We start from the raw sequence: 20509 nt of genomic DNA, 5'->3' as shown, positions 1-20509 counted from the left end.
CAGCCCATCACGAGGGTAAACGATGGATACACTCATAACCCTTCTGAACCCACACAGCCATCTGTTCTTCACTTTTAGCACAGTATTCAGTAAATGATGCAAGATATTCAGCACCTGATTGTAAAATAGGCCTTGTGTTAGATAATTTTGTCCAACTGTTGGCTAATGTAAGTGTTCTGAGCACACGAAGTTGGCGATACTCTGATGTTCAGTAGGTTACTGAAGAAAAGGTTGGGTATAGTAAATTCATTTTCGACTGAGGATATTTCAACTTATGATGGGTTTGTGAAAATAAAAACCCATTGTAAGTTGAGGAAGCTCTGTAGATCAAAGATAGAAAATGAATGAGGGTGTTTGGCTTCTGCCAAGTGGAGGAAAAGGGCAGGGTGTCTGTGTGCTGGTTCAGTGGGTCAGACTGTTCTGTATAAAGCACCTAATCATTCACCCTGTCACTTATATCTCCACCTGGATTAGAAATTCTCGTGGGTCCGGTGTTGTGACGAGCTGGCGTTGGTGCTGTTACCAACCAGGATTCTTCATCTCCTTAATCAATAGAAATTGATCAGAGACCAGACAGGAAATTCAGGCAAGGTTTTATCAGGGACCCTGTTGCAACAGGGGGAACAAGAACAAGTAATAGGTTCCCTTGCTCACTTACTCACTGAGGGGAGCAGCTGATTGCTTATGTGGGGTGAAGGCAGAGATATGTCCAGAGGTCAGGCCAGAGGGTTGGCTTAGGTGGTTTGCCCATCCCTTCGGTGGTGTTGAGTGTAGTGGGCATGCACAGTACCCTGCTTTTGCTCCCAGCTCTTCAGAGGAGGCAGTTGGCTTTTTGGTCTATTTTTATATCTTATTGTCCATAATTTGCCTCAACTGTGCGCTCATCCAGTTACTTTTAGTCCTTGACAGTTTCTCTGCATTTTGTTGCTCCAGCAGATGTTTGTCCAGGTGCCATTATTGGTCAAAAGGCCCCAGATCCCAGCCTTTCTCAGTGCTAGTGCATGTGCTGGTCCTGAAGCTGGTATTTGGGGCTTCCCTGGTGGCTCAGGCGGTAAAGAATCTGCCTGCAACGCAGGAGACTGGGGTTTGAGCCCTGGGTTGGGAAGATACCCTGGAGACAGGAATGGTCACTCACTGCAGTACTCTAGCATTAATAGCACAGTCAATGAAGTCCACAAAAATATCAACTGAAATGATTTTTTTGTAAAAATTGTTCTTTCTTGCCAGCTTCTGTACCTTTTTCTTATTCAAGACTTCAGACTATGATACTCATAAATGTGGAAAGGAGATGTAGCCACTGCTGCAGTTTCTCTTGTGCGTCCATATGTGACATCATCTAGATTATTTCTGTCTCATTGTGAAGTCTCGTCACTGTGTTCACCAGTGAGTCAGTGTGCTTCTCTGAGCCTAGATGTTTGCATGCTGGGACAGATCCCTCCATAAACACTTCAGTCTTAACAGCTATGCTCTCAGCCAGGGGCGATTTTGCTCCCCAGGGGACATTTGAAAATGTTTGGAGATATTTTTGGTTGTCACAGCATGGGAGTTGCTGCTGGCCTCTACTGGGTAGAGGCCAGGGGTATGCTACACATTCTGCAATGCCCAGGCTTCCCCGGTGGCTCAGCGGTAAAGAATCTGCCTGTGAAGTAGGAGATGAAAGAGATGCAGGTTTGGATCAAACCCAGGGATCCTAGGTCAGGAAAATCCTCTAGGGGAGGAAATGGCAACCCACTCTAGTATTCTTGCCTGGAGAATCCCATGGACAGAGGAGCCTGGAGTCACAGAGTCGGACGTGACTGAGCACACCACACACACACACACACACACACACACACAGACACACACTGCAGTGCACAGAACAGCCCCTAGCAAAGAACACACACACACACACACACACACACACTGCAGTGCACAGAACAGCCCCTAGCAAAGAACACACACACACACGCACACACACACACTGCAGTGCACAGAACAGCCCCTAGCAAAGAATTATCCAGTCCAAATGTCAGTAGTGCCAAGGTTAAAAAACGAAGCTCTAAAGAAATGTATTTTATCCTAAATATATGTTTAAACTTCCCCTTTATTTGCTTCCCTTGTGTCTCGGCTGGTAGAGAATCTGCCTGCAGCGCAGGAGGTCTGGGTTTGATCCCTGGGTTGGGAAGATCCCTTGGAGAAGGGATAAGCTACTCACTCCAGTATTCTGGCCTGGAGAATTCCACATGGGGTTGCAAAGAGTCAGACACGACTGAGTGACTTCCACTTCATTCACTTCACTTCATATGTTCAAAGACACTCCAGCTGGAAATAGCTAAAGTGTTAAGTCAGCCGCTGAAAGAAATCAGATTTAAAGAAAAACTGTTTCATAAAATTGAGATAATTAGAATATAAAGTCACCATTTTAAAATGTTGATTGTTATCCTGATATAACATTTAAAATATTTATTTAAAAATTTTTATTTATTAAAAAATTTTTGTTTTTTTGAAGATTGTCCCTTTGGCCTGGGTTCGCCATTTCTGTATCACATTTTGAAAGCAAACTCCTGTTGAGTGCTGATGTGAGTTACAAAATGCTCCGGACCGAGACAGTTCTGGAGTTCATGACGGATCTCTGCCGCAAAACTAGCATGTCCTGCTTTACCCAGACGTGTGAGAAACAGCTGATTGGGCTCATTGTCCTAACAAGGTAAAAGCCTGCCTTTAAATAGACTTTCCTCTAGAGAGTGCATTATGTATGCCACGTAGAAAGAGGAAGAGCTCCGGGCACTGGCTGGAGCCCAGATCTGATGAGCCTGCTCCCTGCTGTCAGTTGTCTAGAGCTGAGGCTCCCTGGAGGGGTATGCTGGGCGCCCACCGTCTCTCCTGCTCCTTCCTTACCTCCTCCCATACCCTCCCCCCAACCCCAGTGGTCTGCACTTTGCGGCTCCAGCCCCTCTGCCTGGGTCCCCCGCCTCTATTTCTGCCTTTTAGATTTCTGCTCCCACAAGGTCCACTTGAAGGTCCACTCAGTCAGAATTATTAATTTCTCTGCTCTATGCTGCTCTGGAAGCCCAGTGCTTATCGTCACCTCTTTAGGGCCCTTTTATTTCATTTTATTACATCACGGTGTAACTGAGCAGGACCCTGTGGGGCCTTCCCGGGCAGACACCTGTCCCATATCCTCTGCTTTAGCTCCTCTCTGAAGTACCCACATTGCAGTGTCTGATGCACTTTCCTTCACCACAACCTGCTGTCGGGAGGTTGGCTTTAATGTGCTGGGCAAGCCAACCCAACTTTGGTTCAGCAGCAACAAGACAGAGCATCAGGCCCGCGTCTCATCTTCACTATAAAGTTATGAGGTCCTTATGGCTGAGGACTTTCAAGCCTCTCACTGTGTCTATGTATAATTTGCCCTCAGTGCATATTGAACATGGACAGTTAGGTGACTTCCTGAGGAACAAAAGCCCACTCCACGCTGCTGCCAGTCCATGGACACTTTTTACAGAAGACCCGCTCGCCTTCTCCTAGTCTAGGTTGGAATTTCCACTTGAAGTTGTTTTTCTGGGTTGTAGAGCAGAGAGGTGGCACTGGTTGGATTCCACACTGCCCCTTTATCCTCTTGTGAGCTCTGTGAATTAGCTTACCACACTATTTCCAAGTCAGCTTGCAAGGTACCGAGAGCCCAAGAGAAAAGTGACAATGAGGTTTCTGTCCCATGGCTGGGTTGGCATGAGAGGGTGTTCCAGGCCACATGGTACCTGATGAAGGGGAGAAAGAGCTTAGAAAGATCTTAGCTGACCTGCTTTGCAGTTTTGCCCGGGCCAGCCTTAGATGGAAGTTGAGGCAGGCTGCCAGAATGGCATGGTTCATCAGCCTCCTTAGGATGTTTTTTTTATGAGAAAAACTAGCTGGGAGTTCAAAAATTCTGAGTGAAAACAGAAGCTGACAGGAAGGTTTGGAGCCACACTTCAGCCTTTGAATATTTAAGCATGATTTACCTGAAGCTACAGTGTCTCCTGGGCATGCCTTAGTGGCTCAGCTGGTAAAATAATCTGCCTGCCAATGTAAGAGATATAGGAAATGCCAGTTCGGTCCCTGGGTCGAGAAGATCCCCTGGAGAAGGAAATGGCAACCCACTCCAGTATTCTTGCCTGGAAAATCCCATGGACAGAGGAGCCTGGCGGGCTGCAGTTTATGGTGTCACAAAGAGTCAGGACTGAGTGCACATGCACACACACACACACTCACACACTCTCACACACACACACACACACACTCACACACACTCACACACACACACACTCACACACACACACTCACACACACACACTCACACACACACACACACTCTCACACACACACACATACACTCACACACACGCACACACTCACACACACACTCACTCACACACGCACACACTCACACACACACTCACACACACAGTGTCTCTCAGTGAGAAAAGCAGATGGTGGGCCAGCGATTATTCCTTTGGTTTTGTTGGAATATAGGGGTCCTTTCATGAACAGAAGAGTTCATCAACGCGCTTCTCAGATAAGAGATAAGAGCTATCTTTTTCATTTTTTAAGTGACTGTTCTTGAGTTATTATCTTTCTTAATATCTGAAATTCTGCGGGATAATACTTTGAATTAAAGTGTAGTGAACTAGCCACTTACCTTGTAGGGTTTCAGAGAGGAGCTTAAAAGATTTCTTGCATTTCCCAGATACAATAATAAAACCTATCGCATTGATGACATCGACTGGTCGGTGAAGCCCACACACACCTTCCGGAAGCGTGACGGCACTGAGACCACCTACGTGGATTACTACAAGCAGGTAGCTCTTGTTTCTTCTTTCAGCCTCATCTCCCTCCTGCCCAGCTCGAGGGAAGGGCTGTGGTCTGACTCCTCCCTGCCTCTTGAGCCGCATACCATCCCGTTTCCTTGGAAGGTTCTACTGTGCTCATGGTTCTTAGTTCCTCAAGTCCATCACTCCCCTGCGCATTTTCTCACACCCCGCTTCCTTGTCCCTGACACCATTCATAGTCGGCCAGTTACTGAACGCCCTTCAGGACTCAGCTCAGCAGTCAACTCTTTTTTTTAATAAGATTTTTTTTTTAATGTGGACCATTGTTAAAGTCTTTATTGAATTCGTTACACTATCGCTTCTGTTCTATGTTTTGAGTTTTTGGCTCTGAAGCATGTGGGATCTTACCTCCCTGACCAGGAATCCAACCTGCACTCCCTGCTTTGGCAGGCGAAGTCTTAACCACTGGAATGCCGGGGAAATTCCCCTAGCAGTCAAGGGAGCCCTAGGACTTTCCCCCCCGGGTCCCCTCTCTGTACTTAACTTCTTGCAGTTTTCACAGGCAGGATATGAATGGTCTGACTCGCCCTCTTCAACTTTGAGCTCTTGATTTCTGGACACCCAGGGCTAGCATCTAGTAGATGCTCAAACACGTATTGATGAAATCTCCTGCTGACTCTGGGAGCTGGGTTCATAGTGATGAGAATTTCCCCATCCCCACTGTCCAACTTCAGTTCCTTTCAGAGGCACCTTCTCTTTATTTCATATTTCTGTCTCCAAAATCTCACCACTGTTTTACAAACAAAAAGAGAAAGCAAATGTGTTGACCTTTCTACACGTTCAAGAAAAATGATCTCCTTTCCCTCCTTAGCTATTCTTTAGAAGGTCCTCTAAACTAGCTCCAAGCACCTCTTACATTCTTCCTTCAGGAAGCCTCAGCAATCTGGTATCCAGTTCTGCTTCTACGGAAGTAGCTCTCCAAGGACAAAGTCAGCTACTGACCTTATTCTAAGGGGCTTTTGGTGGCTTTGGACGCTAGTGACGGCTCCTGGTGGGCTGAACTCTTCTTCCTTGGCCCCACAGCACATGCCTGGTGGTTCCCCACTGGGTTTCAGATGGTTCTTTCTCAGCCTCCTTCAACATTTCCCCCCTTCACTTCCCCCAAACATGAAATTCTATGACTCACCATGGCCCCTTTGCAGATCTTTTCTTCATATTCTGAGATCGCTTCCAGTAGTGTTTTTGTCTTGCCCTCATTCCTAAATTACATCCTCCTCTCCGTTTTCAGGCTGCATTTGTGTGGATATCCTGCAGGCATCTCAAACCAACAAAATTCAAACCGAATTCATTGTCTTTCCCATGCCTGTCTCTGCTTGGGAATTCTGCGTCTCAAGAAATCCTTTTGTATCCTTCTTCGCCCTCTCAGCCTTATTCAGTTGTCCTTACAGAACACATATAGCTTTGGGCATTTGGCAAAGCATTTTGTGCAAAAAATGTTCTCAATTAGGGTTTATTAAACACAGAGTTTGTTAAACATTTGGGATTTTTCCTGCATGTTTAAATTCATTTCTCTTTGATGTGTTTGAGAACCTGTGACATTCTGAAAAGGGAATCATGATAAAAATCCCACTCACTTTCTTTATAATGAGTTGTGATTCCTTGAATATTTATTGTAATTAGGGAGAAAAAGAAAGAAAATGGCACCGGTTTCTAGAATGCTTTCCTCTTTGTCCCAGGAAAGGAATGATAAATTACTATATAGTCTACTCTCAAAGTGGAAGACATCCTTTTTTTCACTTCAGCCATAATGTTTTAATTTTTTCTTTTTTTCTATTATCTTTTGTGTTTTAATTTTTTTTTTGCCAGCATTTATTTGTAGATTTTTTGATGACCATTCTGATTGGCATAAGGTGATAACCTCATTGTAGTTTTGATTTGCATTTCTCTAATAATTAGTGATGTTGAGCATCATTTTATGTGTTTATTTGCCATCTGTATGTATTCTTTGGAGAAATGTCTGTTTAGGTCTTCTGCTCATTTTTGATTGGGCTGTTTGTTTTCTTGATATAGAGCTGTATGGGCTGCTTATATATTTTGGAGATTACTCCTTTGTCAGTTGTATCATTTGAAATTATTTCTCCCATTCTGAGGGTTGTCTTTTAATCTTGTTTATTGTTTTCTTTGGTGTTCAAAGGTTTTTAAGTTTAATTAGGTCCTATTTGTTTTATTTCCATTGCTCTAGGAGGTGGGTCAAAGAGGATCTTGCTGTGATGTATGTCAAAGAGTATACTGCCTATATTTTCCTCCAAGAGTTTTCTGGCTTTACAGTTAAGTCTTTAATCCATTTTGAGTTTATTTTTGTATATGGTGTTAGGAAGTTAGTTTCATTCTTTTACATGTAGCTTTCCAGCTTTCCCAGCACCACTCACTGTCTTTTCTCCATGGTATATTCTTGCCTCCTTTGTCAAAGATAAGGTGCCCATAGGTGCATAGGTTTATCTCTGGGCTTTCTACCTTGTTTCATTGGTCTGTATTTCTGTTTCTGTGCCAGTACCATACTGTCTTGATGACTGTAGCTTTGCATATAGTCTTAAGTCTGGAAGACTGATTCCTCCAGTTCCATTTTTCTTTCTCTAGATTACTTTGGCTGTTTGGGGTCTTTTGTGTTTCCATACAAACTGTGCAATTTTTTGTTCTAGTTCTGTGAAAAATGCCATTGGTAGTTTCATAGGGATTGCACTGACCCTGTAGATTGCTTTGGGTTGTATGGTCATTTGCACGATATTAATTCTTCCAGTCCAGGAGCATGGTATATCTCTCCATCTTTGTGTTGTCTTTGTTTTCTTTCGTCAGTGTCTTATAGTTTTCTGCAGACAGGTTTTTTGTCTCCTTAGGTCGGTTTGTTCATGGGTACTTTTGTCGTGGTTGTTGTTGCAGTGGTGAATGGGATTGTTTCCTTAATGTCTCTTTCTGGTTTTTCATTGTCAGTGTATAGGCATGCAAGTGATGTCTGTGTGTTGATTTTATAGCCTGTAATTTTACTGGAAGACATCTTGATATTGACCTTTATACTTCTCTATTTTATCTTATCATGAAAACTATTGCCAAAAGCTAAGAAAATTGGGGCATGGGAGACAGTAAAATTCACCTGATTGCACAGCATAGTGGGTAGAATTCTTAACCATGCTCCAGGTAAATAGAATACCCTCTTCTTGGACTATGTCCCAGTTTTGCTTGAGCTGTTCCCAGAACTTATAATCCTCCTGCAGTTTCTTCAAGGTGCTATCTTGGATTCTGCCTCCTTCATGAAGCCTTCCCTGATTTACCAGCCATAAATTGTTTTCATTACCTTGCTCCCTATTCCTTGTGAGGGACCCAGCCCCGAGTGGTGTAACAAGCAAGAGGCTCCCAAGTCTTTAAGTGATAAATCCTGATTGTGCTAATTTTCAGTTACAGGGCCTTGGGAAGTTATTTAATTTCTAATGATGTTTCCTCATCAATGAAGAAGACGATAATAGTATTTGACTCACAGTCCCATTGTTAAGAGCTTCCCAGGTGGCTAACTGATAAAAAAAAGTCCACCTGCCAATGCAGGAGTCGGAGGTTCAATCCCTGGGTCAGGAAGATCCTCTGGAGAGGGCATGACAACCCACTCCGGTATTCTTGCCTGGATAATCCCATGGACAGAGGAGCCTGGCAGGCTGAAGTCCATAGAGTTGCAGAGTCAGACATGACAGAGCACACAACAGTCACACTCTGTTGTTAAGAGTAGGTGAGGAAAGGGTCTTATTTACCAAAGAGAAAGAGACTCACAAACATAGAAAACAAACTTATGGTTATGAAAGGAGAAGTAGGGGATAAAACCGGAGTTTGGGATTAGCATATATGCTACCACTATTAATATATATGTAGTAGATATCAAACAAGGACCTCCTGTATAGCACATGGGGCTATACTAAATATTTTTTATATTTAGTATTAAAAAGCTATACTAAATAACTGATATGGGAAAAGAATCTGGAAAGAATATCTATCTAAAACTCCATCACTTTGCTCTACAACAACATGACCTTGTAAATCAACTATAGTTTAATTTAAAAAAAAAACACAGTACTCATCCATTAAAAAAAAACTGAGGAAAAATATAAGTGCTTGGCATAGATGTATTATTTGTGCTTCTGGTATACCTTGCTTTGTAGATAATGTAGTTATGTGTAAAGGCAGGGACTGTGCCTCTTTTTTATTTGTATTCCCTTCAGTCCATGGAATATAGCAAGTACAAGACGTGAATTAATGAAATCATGTTTAAAAACTCTTTCTACCAATGCTTCTCCAAGCTTTTCAGCCATAGCGTTGTTGTAATCACCACTTTAAATTGCTGTTTCCTGCATTGTTTTTTATTTCAATGACTTAAAGTCTTTATTGAAGAGAGAAGCCCTCACTGCTGGCTTTCTGCATTATAATTATTGATGTCAGCGTCACATGGTCCCCAGGCATTTTGTAAATTATAATTCCAATTGTTCTGTCATCAGTGTTGAGTAAGCTATACTGGTGTTAATGGAAACTTTGCCTTTGAAAGGTGAATGAACTCATGGCAAGGTGAGAAGGTTGAAATTCAAGTTTATGAAGGGAAAGGGGGTGGGGAAGGAACTATCGATCGCCAAGGACTTATTATAAACCAGACACCGCGCTAGTGGTTTACGTGGGACATCTCTGGGCTCCTGTTCTCCTCATTTCATAGAGGAGGAAAGGTAAGCCCCTTCCCCAGTGTCACGGTCCAAGTAGATAGAATATCTGTGGACCAGATTTACATTTGTCAGAGGTCAAAGCTACTTCCCTGTAACATCATACTGTCTTAGAAAGTAAGGACAGTTGTGCTCTTTGGGGAAATCTGAGGTTGACTCAGTATGACCGTTGCCTCCAACTTGTGTATGATATTTTCATAATGAACACAGGTGCTCAGAGCCAGCTGCACCTGGGGCAGTTGGCCTCAGTCTCCAGTGGCAGTGCTGCACCTGGGGTCATGGTCCTATGGATTTATTTCATCCAGCTTACGACTCTGGATGAAACTCAGAAGAGAGCAAGAAAATGATTGAGAAAAAAAATGGTATTGAATTATAAGAGGTAATAATTAAAATCATGAAGCTGGCCCTGAGATGTAAGAGATAGGTCCCAGGAAGGAAGTAGAAATGAGTAGGTTACCGTGGGGGTTAGTAGGGACTTTTTTTCCCTTCTATTGAAAAGATTTTCTTATCTATTCATTTGTTGCTTATAAGCAAGGATGCTCATTGTATAGTGTTTCCATATTAACTTTTCTCTCATTAATCTTGCATTCTGTAGCAATATGATATTACCTTATCTGACCTGAACCAGCCAGTTCTTGTTAGTCTGTTGAAAAACAAGAAAAATTACAACTCTGAGGCTCGGATGGCCCACCTGATTCCCGAGCTCTGCTTTCTAACGGGTAATGTTTGTATTTTATTCTCTCTCAAGTTCTTGATCACAGACTCATGACACTTTGCAGTGGGCAAAACCTCTTTAAGTTAGATGAGTGCCAGAGCTCTAATTTAACCCAGGGAGGATGACTCTTAGGTAATCTATTTGATCACAGAGGAAGTGGGAGGGTAGAGTGCCCTTTGGAAATTGGTCGGCATCATGAAGGTTACCTATTTCCTTTATCTCGTGTATTCCATTTGTTACTTTGACGTTAAATTGGTTGCCAGATGTTTTCCTAAAACCAAGCTATTTTCCCCCTGTTTTTGAACTTCACTGGGCTAGGTGTTGCCAGTGCAGACGTAAGACACACAAGTTCAGTCCCTGGATTGGGAAGCTCTCCTGGAGGAGGGCATGGCGGCCCACTCCAGTATTCATGCTTATAGGGTCCCACGGACAGAGGAGCCTGGAGGGCTTCGGTCCCTGGGGTCGCAAAGAGTTGAACATGACTAAAGCGACTTAGCACGCATGCGGGCTAGGAAATCGTGTGATTTAATTTTCTTCAGGTGTATTCTTTGAGAGGTACCAAAATGCTGTTTATTTTCTTTTTGCGTGAGCTCCAGAAGGTAATCTTCACTCTATACTAGAATCAAAAAAAAAAAAAACTATCTAAGATTCTTTTAATCACGTTCATCTGATTACCAGGGTGAGACTAAGACAGGAGGACTTTCTGCATTTTACATTATGATGCTCGAATGAGTTTGATGTGCATGTGTTTATTCTGCAATAGAGAAGTTAATAAGGATACTATCCTTGCAGAGTGGGATGAACGTTCTTAGTGATACTCTGGCATTTTGCATCTGCATAGTTCTCTTGGTGGCCTCTAGCCACATGTGGCCACTGAGCACTTGATGCATGATTAGTGCGACTGAGGGATTGGATGGAGCAGTGCTGTGAGTGTAAAAATACAGATTAGACATCTAAGATGCAGTGTGAAGAAAAAGAGAAACTGTCTCATTAACTCACTTTTTATATTGGTTACGTGTTGAAATTATAATATTTTGAATATACTGAGTTAAATAATATATACTGTTTGAATAATTGCAACTGTTTCTTTCTGGCTCTTTTTAAATGTGACTACTTAGAAAACATTTTAAATGAAAAGGTGGCTTGCATTGCTGTCAGATGGTGAATCTGATTCAGGTTAAGTTCAGAGTTTTATTACTCTGTGCCTAAGATGGGCTGGATTACATTGAGGACTGTTCATTTTTCACTTTGTTTTCATTCACAATGTATAGGGATGCCTAGCCAGGCGACCTCTGATTTCCAGCTGATGAAGGCTGTGGCTGAAGAAACTCGTCTCGATCCTTTGGTAAGGCAGCAGCACCTGGCCAGGCTTGCGGATGACTTCCAGAGGTATGGGGACATCTCCACATCCAGATGCTCCACAAAATCTCTTTATTGTTGTTTGTTATCAGGAATAATAATATCTCACCTATCCTGAGCACCTAGCATGTGCCGGGCAGTGTGGTGGCACTGGCTGTGGATTGTCATATTTAACCTTTACATCACCCCTATGAAATAGCTAGGTTAGTCCTACATTTGTCAATCAGGAAAACATGGCTTTAAAAGATTTCAGACTTTGCTCAAGGTCCATGTTATTCAGTGTCAGAATTTGTATTTGAAGCCTGACCTATTTGGCTCAGGGGCTTCTTCAGTGACTCAGTAGTAAAGAATCCACCTGCAATGCAGGAGATGCAGGAGACTCAGGTTCAATCCCTGGGTCTGGAAGATCCCCTGGAGGAGGGCATGGCAACCCAGTATTCTTGCCTGGAGAGCCTGGCAGGCTATAGCCAATAGGGTCACAAAGAGTCGGACATGACTGAAGTGACTGAGTACTCATGCAGACACTGTTTGGCTCAATGGCCCGTTTCGTTTACCAGAGGCCACACTGGGAGCCTTTCCATCCCTTTGAGCCCCGCATGGGTACAGTCCTCCTGTAATTCCTTGGAGCAGAGAAAAAAATGGTGAGTAGAAATAGAAGTCAGGAACCCTAAAAAATCAGCCTCTGAATAATTAACATTATAATTTTATCTCTAATGATTACAATTTTTAGATAGTAAGCATTTTTAATGATTTAAGACTCAACTCTATCAACAGAAACAGGGATGCTCGTTTTGAGCTGGAGACCTGGGGGCTGCATTTTGGATGCCAGATGTCTCTGACTGGCCGCGTTGCGCCTGCAGAAAAAATAATAATGCAAGACCACATAGTAAGTTCTGTGATTTTATTTTCATTTAAAAGTACTTTCTTGAATGTATGTCAGTTTGTCACAATGGGATTATAATATAATGTTCATTTGGTTTCTCCACGGCCTCTTCCCAGGTGGTACTGGTAGTAAAGAACCCGCCTGCCAATGCAGGAGACGTTAAGAGATGTGGGTTCCATCCCTAGGTTGGGAAGATCCCCTGGAGGAGGGCATGGAAACCCCCCCCAGTATTCTTGCCTGGAGAATCCCATGGACAGAAGAGCCTGGCGGGCTACAGTCCATAGGGTCGCAAAGCATTGGACATGACTGAACTGACTTAGCACAGTATATTTCCCCACCCTCCCTTTGTCCTAAACCCCAAGGACCATCTGTTTTCCTTTTTAATCTGAGTGCACAAGGATTTAGTGGGACCCAGCAGATTTAGGTTAGTGTGATATGGTGTCACATTTACAGATGCATTAGAAGACTTCCCTGGTTGTCCTTTGGTTAAGAATCCACCTCCCAAGGCAGGGGACACAGGTTTGATCACTGGTTCGGGGAGATTCCATATGCCATGAAGCAGCTAAGCCCACATACTGCAATTGCTGAAGCCCACACACTGTAGAGCCAGTTCTCTGCAACAAGAGAAGCTGCCTCAATGAGAAGTCCCCACACTGCAATGAAGAGTAGACCCCACTTGCCACCACGAGAGAAAATCCACACACAGCAACAAAGACCCAGTGCAGCCAAAAATAAATAAATAAAAGACACATTCGAAAATGGTACTTCATGCCATTGCAGTCAAAACATGTAACCTTATAAATTGTGAGATTATTTGTTCTAGTTCTGTGAAAAATATCGTTGGTAGCTTGATAGGGATTGCATTGAATGTATAAATTACTTTGGGTAGTATACTCATTTTTACAATATTTATTCTTCCAATCCATGAACATGGTATATTTCTCCATCTATTAGTGTCCTCTTTGATTGCTTTCAGTAGTGTTTTATAGTTTTCAATGTACAAGTCTTTTGTTTCCTTAGGTAGATATATTCCTAAGTATTTAATTCTTTTCGTTGCAACAGTGAATGGAATAGTTTCCTTAATTTCTCTTTCTATTTTCTCATTATTAGTGAATAGGAATGCAAGGGATTTCTGTGTGTTGATTTTATATCCTGCAACGTTACTGTAATCATTGATTAGCTCTAGTAGTTTTCTGGTAGAGTCTCTAGGGTTTTCTGTGTAGAGGATCATGTAACCTCGAATAGCCAAAGCAATCTTGAGGAAGAAAAATGGAACTGGGGGAATTAACCTGCTGGACTTCAGGCTCTACTACAAAGCCACAGTCATCAAGACAGTATGGTACTGGCATACAGACAGAAATATAGATCAATGGAACAAAATAGAAAGCCCAGAGATAAATCCACGCACCTATGGACACCTCATCTTTGACAAAGGAGGCAAGAATATAAAATGGAGAAAAGACAGTCTCTTTAACAAGTGGTGCTGGGAAAACTGGTCAGCCACCTGTAAAAGAATGAAACTAGAACACTTCCTAACACCATACACCAAAATAAACTAAAAATGGATTAGAGAGCTAAATGTAAGACCAGAAACTATAAAACTCCTAGAGGAGAACGTAGGCAAAACACTCTCCGACATAAATCACAGCAGGATCCTCCATGACCCACCTCCCAGAATATTGGAAATAAAACCAAAAATAAACAAATGGGACCTAATTAAAATCAAAAGGTTCTGCACAGCAAAGGAAACTATAAGTAAGGTGAAAAGACAGCCTTCAGAATGGGAGAAAATAATAGCAAATGAAGCAACGGATAAAGGATTAATCTCCAAAATATACAAGCAGCTCCTGCAGCTCAATTCCAGAAAAATAAATGACCCAATCAAAAAATGGGCCAAAGAACTAAACAGACATTTCTCCAGAGAAGACATAAAAATGGCTAACAAACACATGAAAAAATGCTCAACATCCCTCATAATCAGAGAAATGCAAATCAAAACCACAATGAGATACCATTTCACACCAGTCAGAATGGCTGCTATCCAAAAGTCTACATGCAATAAATGCTGGAGAGGATGTGGAGAGAAAGGAACCCTCTTACACTGTTGGTGGGAATGCAAACTAGTACAGCCACTATGGAGAACAGTGTGGAGATTCCTCAAAAAACTGGAAATAGAACTGCCATATGATCCAGCAATCGCACTCCTGGGCATACACACCGAGGAAACCAGAATTGAAAGAGACACATGTACTCCAATGTTCATTGCAGCACTGTTTATAATAGCCAGGACATGGAAGCAACCTAGATGTCCATCTGCAGACGAATGGATAAGAAAGCTGTGGTACATATACACAATGGAGTATTACTCAGCCATTAAAAAGAATACATTTGAATCAGTTCTAATGAGGTGGATGAAACTGGAGCCTATTATACAGAGTGAAGTAAGCCAGAAAGAAAAACACCAATACAGTATACTAACGCATATATATGGAATTTAGAAAGATGGTAATGATAACCCTGTATACGAGACAGCAAAAGAGACACAGATGTATAGAACAGTCTTTGGGACTTTGTGGGAGAGGGTGAGGGTGGGATGATTTGGGAGAATGGCATTGAAACACGTATGTTGTCATATGTGAAACGAATCACTAGTTCAGGGTCAATGCATGTTATAGGATGCTCGGGGCTGGCATGCTGGGATGACCCAGAGGGAGGATAAAGGGAGGAGAGAGGTGGGAGGGGGATTCAGGAGGGGGAACTTATGTAAACCCGGGGCGAATTCATGTCAATGTATGGCAAAACCAACCAATATAATATTGTAAAATAATTTGGAAAAAAAAAATGCTTTTTCCACATCAATAAATTCTCTTTTAAACCAGAAAAAAAACAAACAAACATGTAACCTATTTTGGGTGGTGGTGTACTCTTGTATCGCTTAAAAATTTTGTGGTACCTGAAAACATTGTTTTAACTGGTGGAGGTTAATTCCAGTAGACTGTGTTTCCTGATACCAGAGTTCTTTCTCTTCCCCAAAATAGAGTGCTGCTCAGTTGGCATAAACATGAAGAAATTCTCCCAGCGTTCACCTAGCCATCGCAGTTAGGCAGAGAGGCATTCAGAAACCCGGGGAGACAAATCATCGCCTCTCTGAGGTTTCCACTGAAAAAAAGAAGAACCAATTTTATGCAAAAAGTGTACATTCTCTACTTTGCCCCTCTGCTTTGCCTGTTTTTAAAGTGAGTTACATTTCATTTCATTTTAAAAGGTGTTCTTCTTGCCCTTATTTGATGCGGGTAAGTCAGCATGTTGAAATTAATGATTGAGCAGCAAATGTTTTTTTTGGCAGGATGGGGATTCTTTTTTTTTTTCATTATTGCTTTTTGATAATCTATTCAAATAACTAAAATCCTTGTTGGAGAAGCTAAGGAAAAACTACTTTAAACACACATTGTCAAGTCCTAAAATGTACACCCCCATTAAGATCTTGGTCAGGAGTCAGTAAAAAGAAGCTCAGTTTTAGTTCTACACGTGAAGTGAGATGTGAAATATTTTGAATGGTCTGTTTCATCATCTCTAGGTAATCATACTTGTTAGAGTTTTGTTTGCATATTTTGGCCCGGAATCAGATCTCCATAGGAGTACTGTGTGCTCAGTCATGTCCAACTCTTTGCAGCCCCATGGACTTTAGCTTCTCTGGCTCCTCTGTCCCTGGGATTTCCCAGGCAACAATACTGGAGTCAGTTACCATTTCCTACTCAGGAGGATCCTCCTACTCCAGGGATCAAACCCACATCTCCTCCATCTCTTGCATTGGCAGGTGAATTCTTTACCACTAGCATCACCTGAGAATCCCCCCTTCACGGAGGGGACACTAAAGTGGAGAACCTGCCCCCTAGAGCTGGTATTGGGTAGGTTAGAACTGGCTGTGTCAGCGACTTCTCAGCTGATCCTGCTTTTTTAAAATTGGATTTGAGGAACTGGGGCTTCCCTGATAGCACAGTTGGTAAAGAATCTGCCTGCAATGCAGGAGACCTGGGTTCGATCCCTGGGTTGGGAAGACCCCTGGAGAAGGGAAAGGCTACCCACTCCAGTATTCTGGCCTGGAGAATTCCATAAACAGTATAGTTCAGTTCAGTTCAGTTCAGTCACTCAGTCTTGTCTGACTCTTTGTGACCTCATGGACTACAGCACGCCAGTCTTCCCTGTCCATCACCAACTCCCGGAGCTTGTTCAGACTCATGTCCATTGAGTCGGTGATGCCATCCAACCATCTCATCCTCTGTCATCCCCTTCTCCTCCTGCCTTCCATCATTCCCAGCATCAGGGTCTTTTATACTGAGTCAGTTCTTCACATCCGGTGGCCAAAGTACTGGAGTTTCAGCTTCAGCATCAGTCCTTCCAATGAAGATTCAGGACTGATCTCCTTTAGGGTGGACTGATTGGATCTCCTTGCAGTCCAAGGGACTCTCAAGAGTCTTTTCCAACACCACAGTTCAAAAGCATCAATTCTTGGGTGCTCAGCTTTCTTTAGAGTCCAACTCTCACATCCATACATGACTATTGGAAAAACCATAGCTTTGACTAGACAGACCTTTGTTGGCAAAGTAATGTCTCTGCTTTTTAATATGCTATCTAGGTTGGTCATAGCTTTTCTTCCAAGGAGCAAGTGTCTTTTAATATCATGGCTGCAGTCACCATCTGCAGTGATTTCGGAGCCCCCCAAAATAAAGTCTGTCACTGTTTTCGTTGTTTCCCCATCTATTTCCCATGAAGTGATGGGACCAGATGCCATGATCTTAATTTTCTGAATGTTGAGTTTTAAGCTGGGTTTTCACTCTCCTCTTTCACTTTCATCAAGAGGCTCTTCAGTTCCATTTCACTTTCTTCCATAAGAGTGGTATTATCCGCATTACTAAGGTTATTGATATTTCTCCTGGTAATCTTGATTCCAGCTTGTGCTTCCTTCAGCCTGGCATTTCTCATGATGTACTCTGCCTATAAGTTAAATAAGCAGGGTGACAATATACAGCCTTGACATTCTCATTTCCCAATTTGGAACCAGTCCCTTGTTCTATGTCCAGTTCTAACTGTTGCTTCCTGACCTGCATACAGGTTTCTCAGGAGGCAGGTAAGGTGGTCTGGTATTCCCATCTCTTTCAGAATTTTTTCCATGGTTTGTTGTGATCCACAAAGTCAAAGGCTTTGGCATAGTCAATACAGCAGAAGTAGATGTTTTTCTGGAACTCTCTTGCTTTTTCCATGATCCAGCAGATGTTCGCAATTTGATCTCTGGTTCCTCTGCTTTTTCTAAATCCAGCTTGAACATCTGGAAGTTCATGGTTCACATACTGTTGAAGCCTGGCTTGGAGAATCTTGAGCATTACTTTGCTAGCATGTGAGATGAGTGCAGTCATGTAGTAGTTTGAGCATTCTTTGGCATTGCCTTTTTTTGGAATTGGAATGAAAACTAACCTTTTCCAGTCCTGTGGCCACTGCTGAGTTTTCCATATTGAGTGCAGCACTTTCATAGCATCATCTTTCAGGATTTGAAATAGCTCAACTGGGATTCCATCACCTCCACTAGCTTTGTTTGTAGTGATGCTTTCTAAGGCCCACTTGACTTCACATTTCAGGATGTCTGGCTCTAGGTGAGTGATCACACCATCGCAGTTATCTGGGTCATAAAGATCTGTTTTGTATAGTTCTTCTGTGTATTCTTGCCAGCTCTTCTTAATATCTTCTGCTGTGGTTAGATCCATACGATTTCTGTCCTTTATCGAGCCCATCTTTACATGAAATGTTCCCCTGGTATCTCTGATTTTCTTGAAGAGATTTCTAGTGTTTCCCATTCTATTGTTTTCCTCTATTTCTTTGCACTGATCACTGAGGAAGGCTTTCTTATCTCTCCTTGCTGTTCTTTGGAACTCTGCATTCAAATGGATATATCTTTCCTTTCCTCAGCTATTTGTAAGCCCTCGTCAGACAACCATTTGCCATTTTACATGTATTTTTCTTGGAGATTGTCTTGATCACTGCCATCCATAGTTCTTCAATCTCTCTGTCTATCAGATCTAATCCCTTGAATCTGTTTCTCACTTCCACTTTATAATCGTAAGGGATTTGATTTAGGTCATACCTGAATGGTCTAGTGGTTTTCCCTACTTTCTTCAATTTAAGTCTGAATTTGTCAATAAGGAGTTGATGATCTGAGCCAGACTCAGCTCCCGGTCTTGTTTTTGCTGACTGTATAGAGCCTCTTCATCTTTGGCTGCAAAGAACATAATCAATCTGATTTCGGTATTGACCATCAGGTGATGTCCATGTGTAGAGTCTTATGTTGTTGGAAGAGGGTGTTTGCTATGACCAGTGCATTCTCTTGGCAAAACTATTCGCCTTTGCCCTGCTTTGTTTTGTACTACAAGGCCAAATTTGCCTGTTACCCCAGGTAGCTCTTCACTCCGTACTTTTGCATTCCAGTCCCCTATAATGACGAGGACATCTTTTTTTTGCTGTTAGTTCTAGAAGGTTTTGTAGGTCTTCATAGAACCATTCGACTTTAGTTTCTTCAGCATTACTGATTGGGGCATAGAGTTGGATTACTGTGATAGTGAATGGTTTGCCTTGGAAATGAACAGAGATCATTCTTTCGTTTTTGACATTGCATCCAAGTACTGCATTTTGGACTCTTTTGTTGACTATGATGGTTGCAAAAAGTCGGACATGACTGAGAGACTTTCACTTTGAGACACTGAGTACAGAAAAGGTTCACAGGCCTCAGAGTGGCCTTGGGTGTGTGTCCTGGGTCACCTGCCAGCCGGTAAAGGTGGGAGTGTAGGTGAGAGGGCTGTGGTTCTCCTCACACTGGCTGTAACGGGAAAGAATGAATCCTGGCTCCAGACAGAGCCCTTCTGGAGGCCGAACCCTGCCCCTTGGTTCTCAGGTGAACCAGCCCCTGAGGCTGAGCCCCTGCCCAGCCTCCTGTGATGTGGCACTGGGTGGATGTCTGGGGCCTGGTAGTCAGAGTGCTTGGTGGAAATGCCCTGACTGCAAAGTCAAGTCCACTGCCACCGGCTGGCTCCATAACTGCTTCCAGCCATCGCTTTTCAGTCTGTGAAACAAGGGGATTGCAATGCTTCTTAAACAGTACTGTGCAGATGAATCACTGGGGAACTCATTAACATGCAGAGTCTGGTTCAGTGGGTCTGGGATGGGGCCCAGGACTGCATTTCTAACGAGCTCTCAGGAGACAGCGCTGCTACAAGACGACACTCTGAGTAGCAAGGGATTAGCTTATAGTGTCCTTTTAAATTCTACCAGTGGTTCTTCCTGGCTCACACACCAGGGACTTTTGATTTGATTTCAGAAGGCTGGGTACTAGTCTAAAGTCTACCCTCTTCAATGTCGGGAGCTTTTTTCCTGGTCACCTGGGGAACTGTCCAAGAATAAGATAGGAGGCTGTGTCTTGGCTTCATCTTTGCTTCTGGATATAGCTACTCCTAGTATAATGTGTAGTCTTAATTGTAGGGTTTGTTCATTTCAGTATGGTGACCTGGAAGGTCAGTCATCAGCATTTCCCACTTACAACTTCTAGATGCCTAAAGCAGAGAGACCAGACTGGACAGTCACTCACTTGAGCCTTTGTAGTAAAGACCTTATGCTTTTAGAGCTGGAAGGGAACCTAGAGATTTGTGGGGTTTGCTTTTTGGGTTGTTTTTTTTTTCTCTTGGTCACACTGTGCAGCTTGTGGGGTCTTAGTTCCCCCACCAGGGATTGAACCTGTGTCCTCAGCAGTGAAAGCTTGGAGTCCTAACCACTGGACCACTAGGGAATTCCTGGGAACCTAGAGATTTGAACCAGACACTTGCCTTTGCCATGGCAGAGCCCTGTGAGGTAAATGGACTTGCCAATGATCTACAGGCAAGGAAGGGTTGACCTGGGATTCAGTTGCCTCCACTCCCAAGAAGTGTGTGTTGTGTTCAGATGTAAAGTGCTTATGTCTGTGTTTTAAGTCTGCGAGTAGCAA

General features: G+C 42.9%; 1 protein-coding gene across 2 annotated transcripts in view; it reads left to right on the top strand.

The window, feature by feature from the left end:
- PIWIL4 (piwi like RNA-mediated gene silencing 4) overlaps positions 1–20509 on the top strand; it is a 59413-nt gene that overhangs the window by 19189 nt on the left and 19715 nt on the right. For both annotated transcript variants that reach the window (XM_055422936.2, XM_088843440.1), the window contains exons 7-11: positions 2489–2686; positions 4703–4814; positions 10125–10248; positions 11516–11633; positions 12378–12489. In XM_055422936.2, the coding sequence (XP_055278911.2) occupies positions 2489–2686; positions 4703–4814; positions 10125–10248; positions 11516–11633; positions 12378–12489 (664 nt within the window). The remainder of the gene's footprint in view (positions 1–2488; positions 2687–4702; positions 4815–10124; positions 10249–11515; positions 11634–12377; positions 12490–20509) is intronic.

This window comes from Moschus berezovskii, chromosome 14, assembly GCF_049115385.1.
Source record: "Moschus berezovskii isolate FMDL1 chromosome 14, NW_MosBer_1.0, whole genome shotgun sequence".
NCBI classification, from domain to species: domain Eukaryota; kingdom Metazoa; phylum Chordata; class Mammalia; order Artiodactyla; family Moschidae; genus Moschus; species Moschus berezovskii.
Note: the sequence above shows the minus strand (reverse complement) of the source record. Positions and strands in the feature narration are given on the sequence as shown.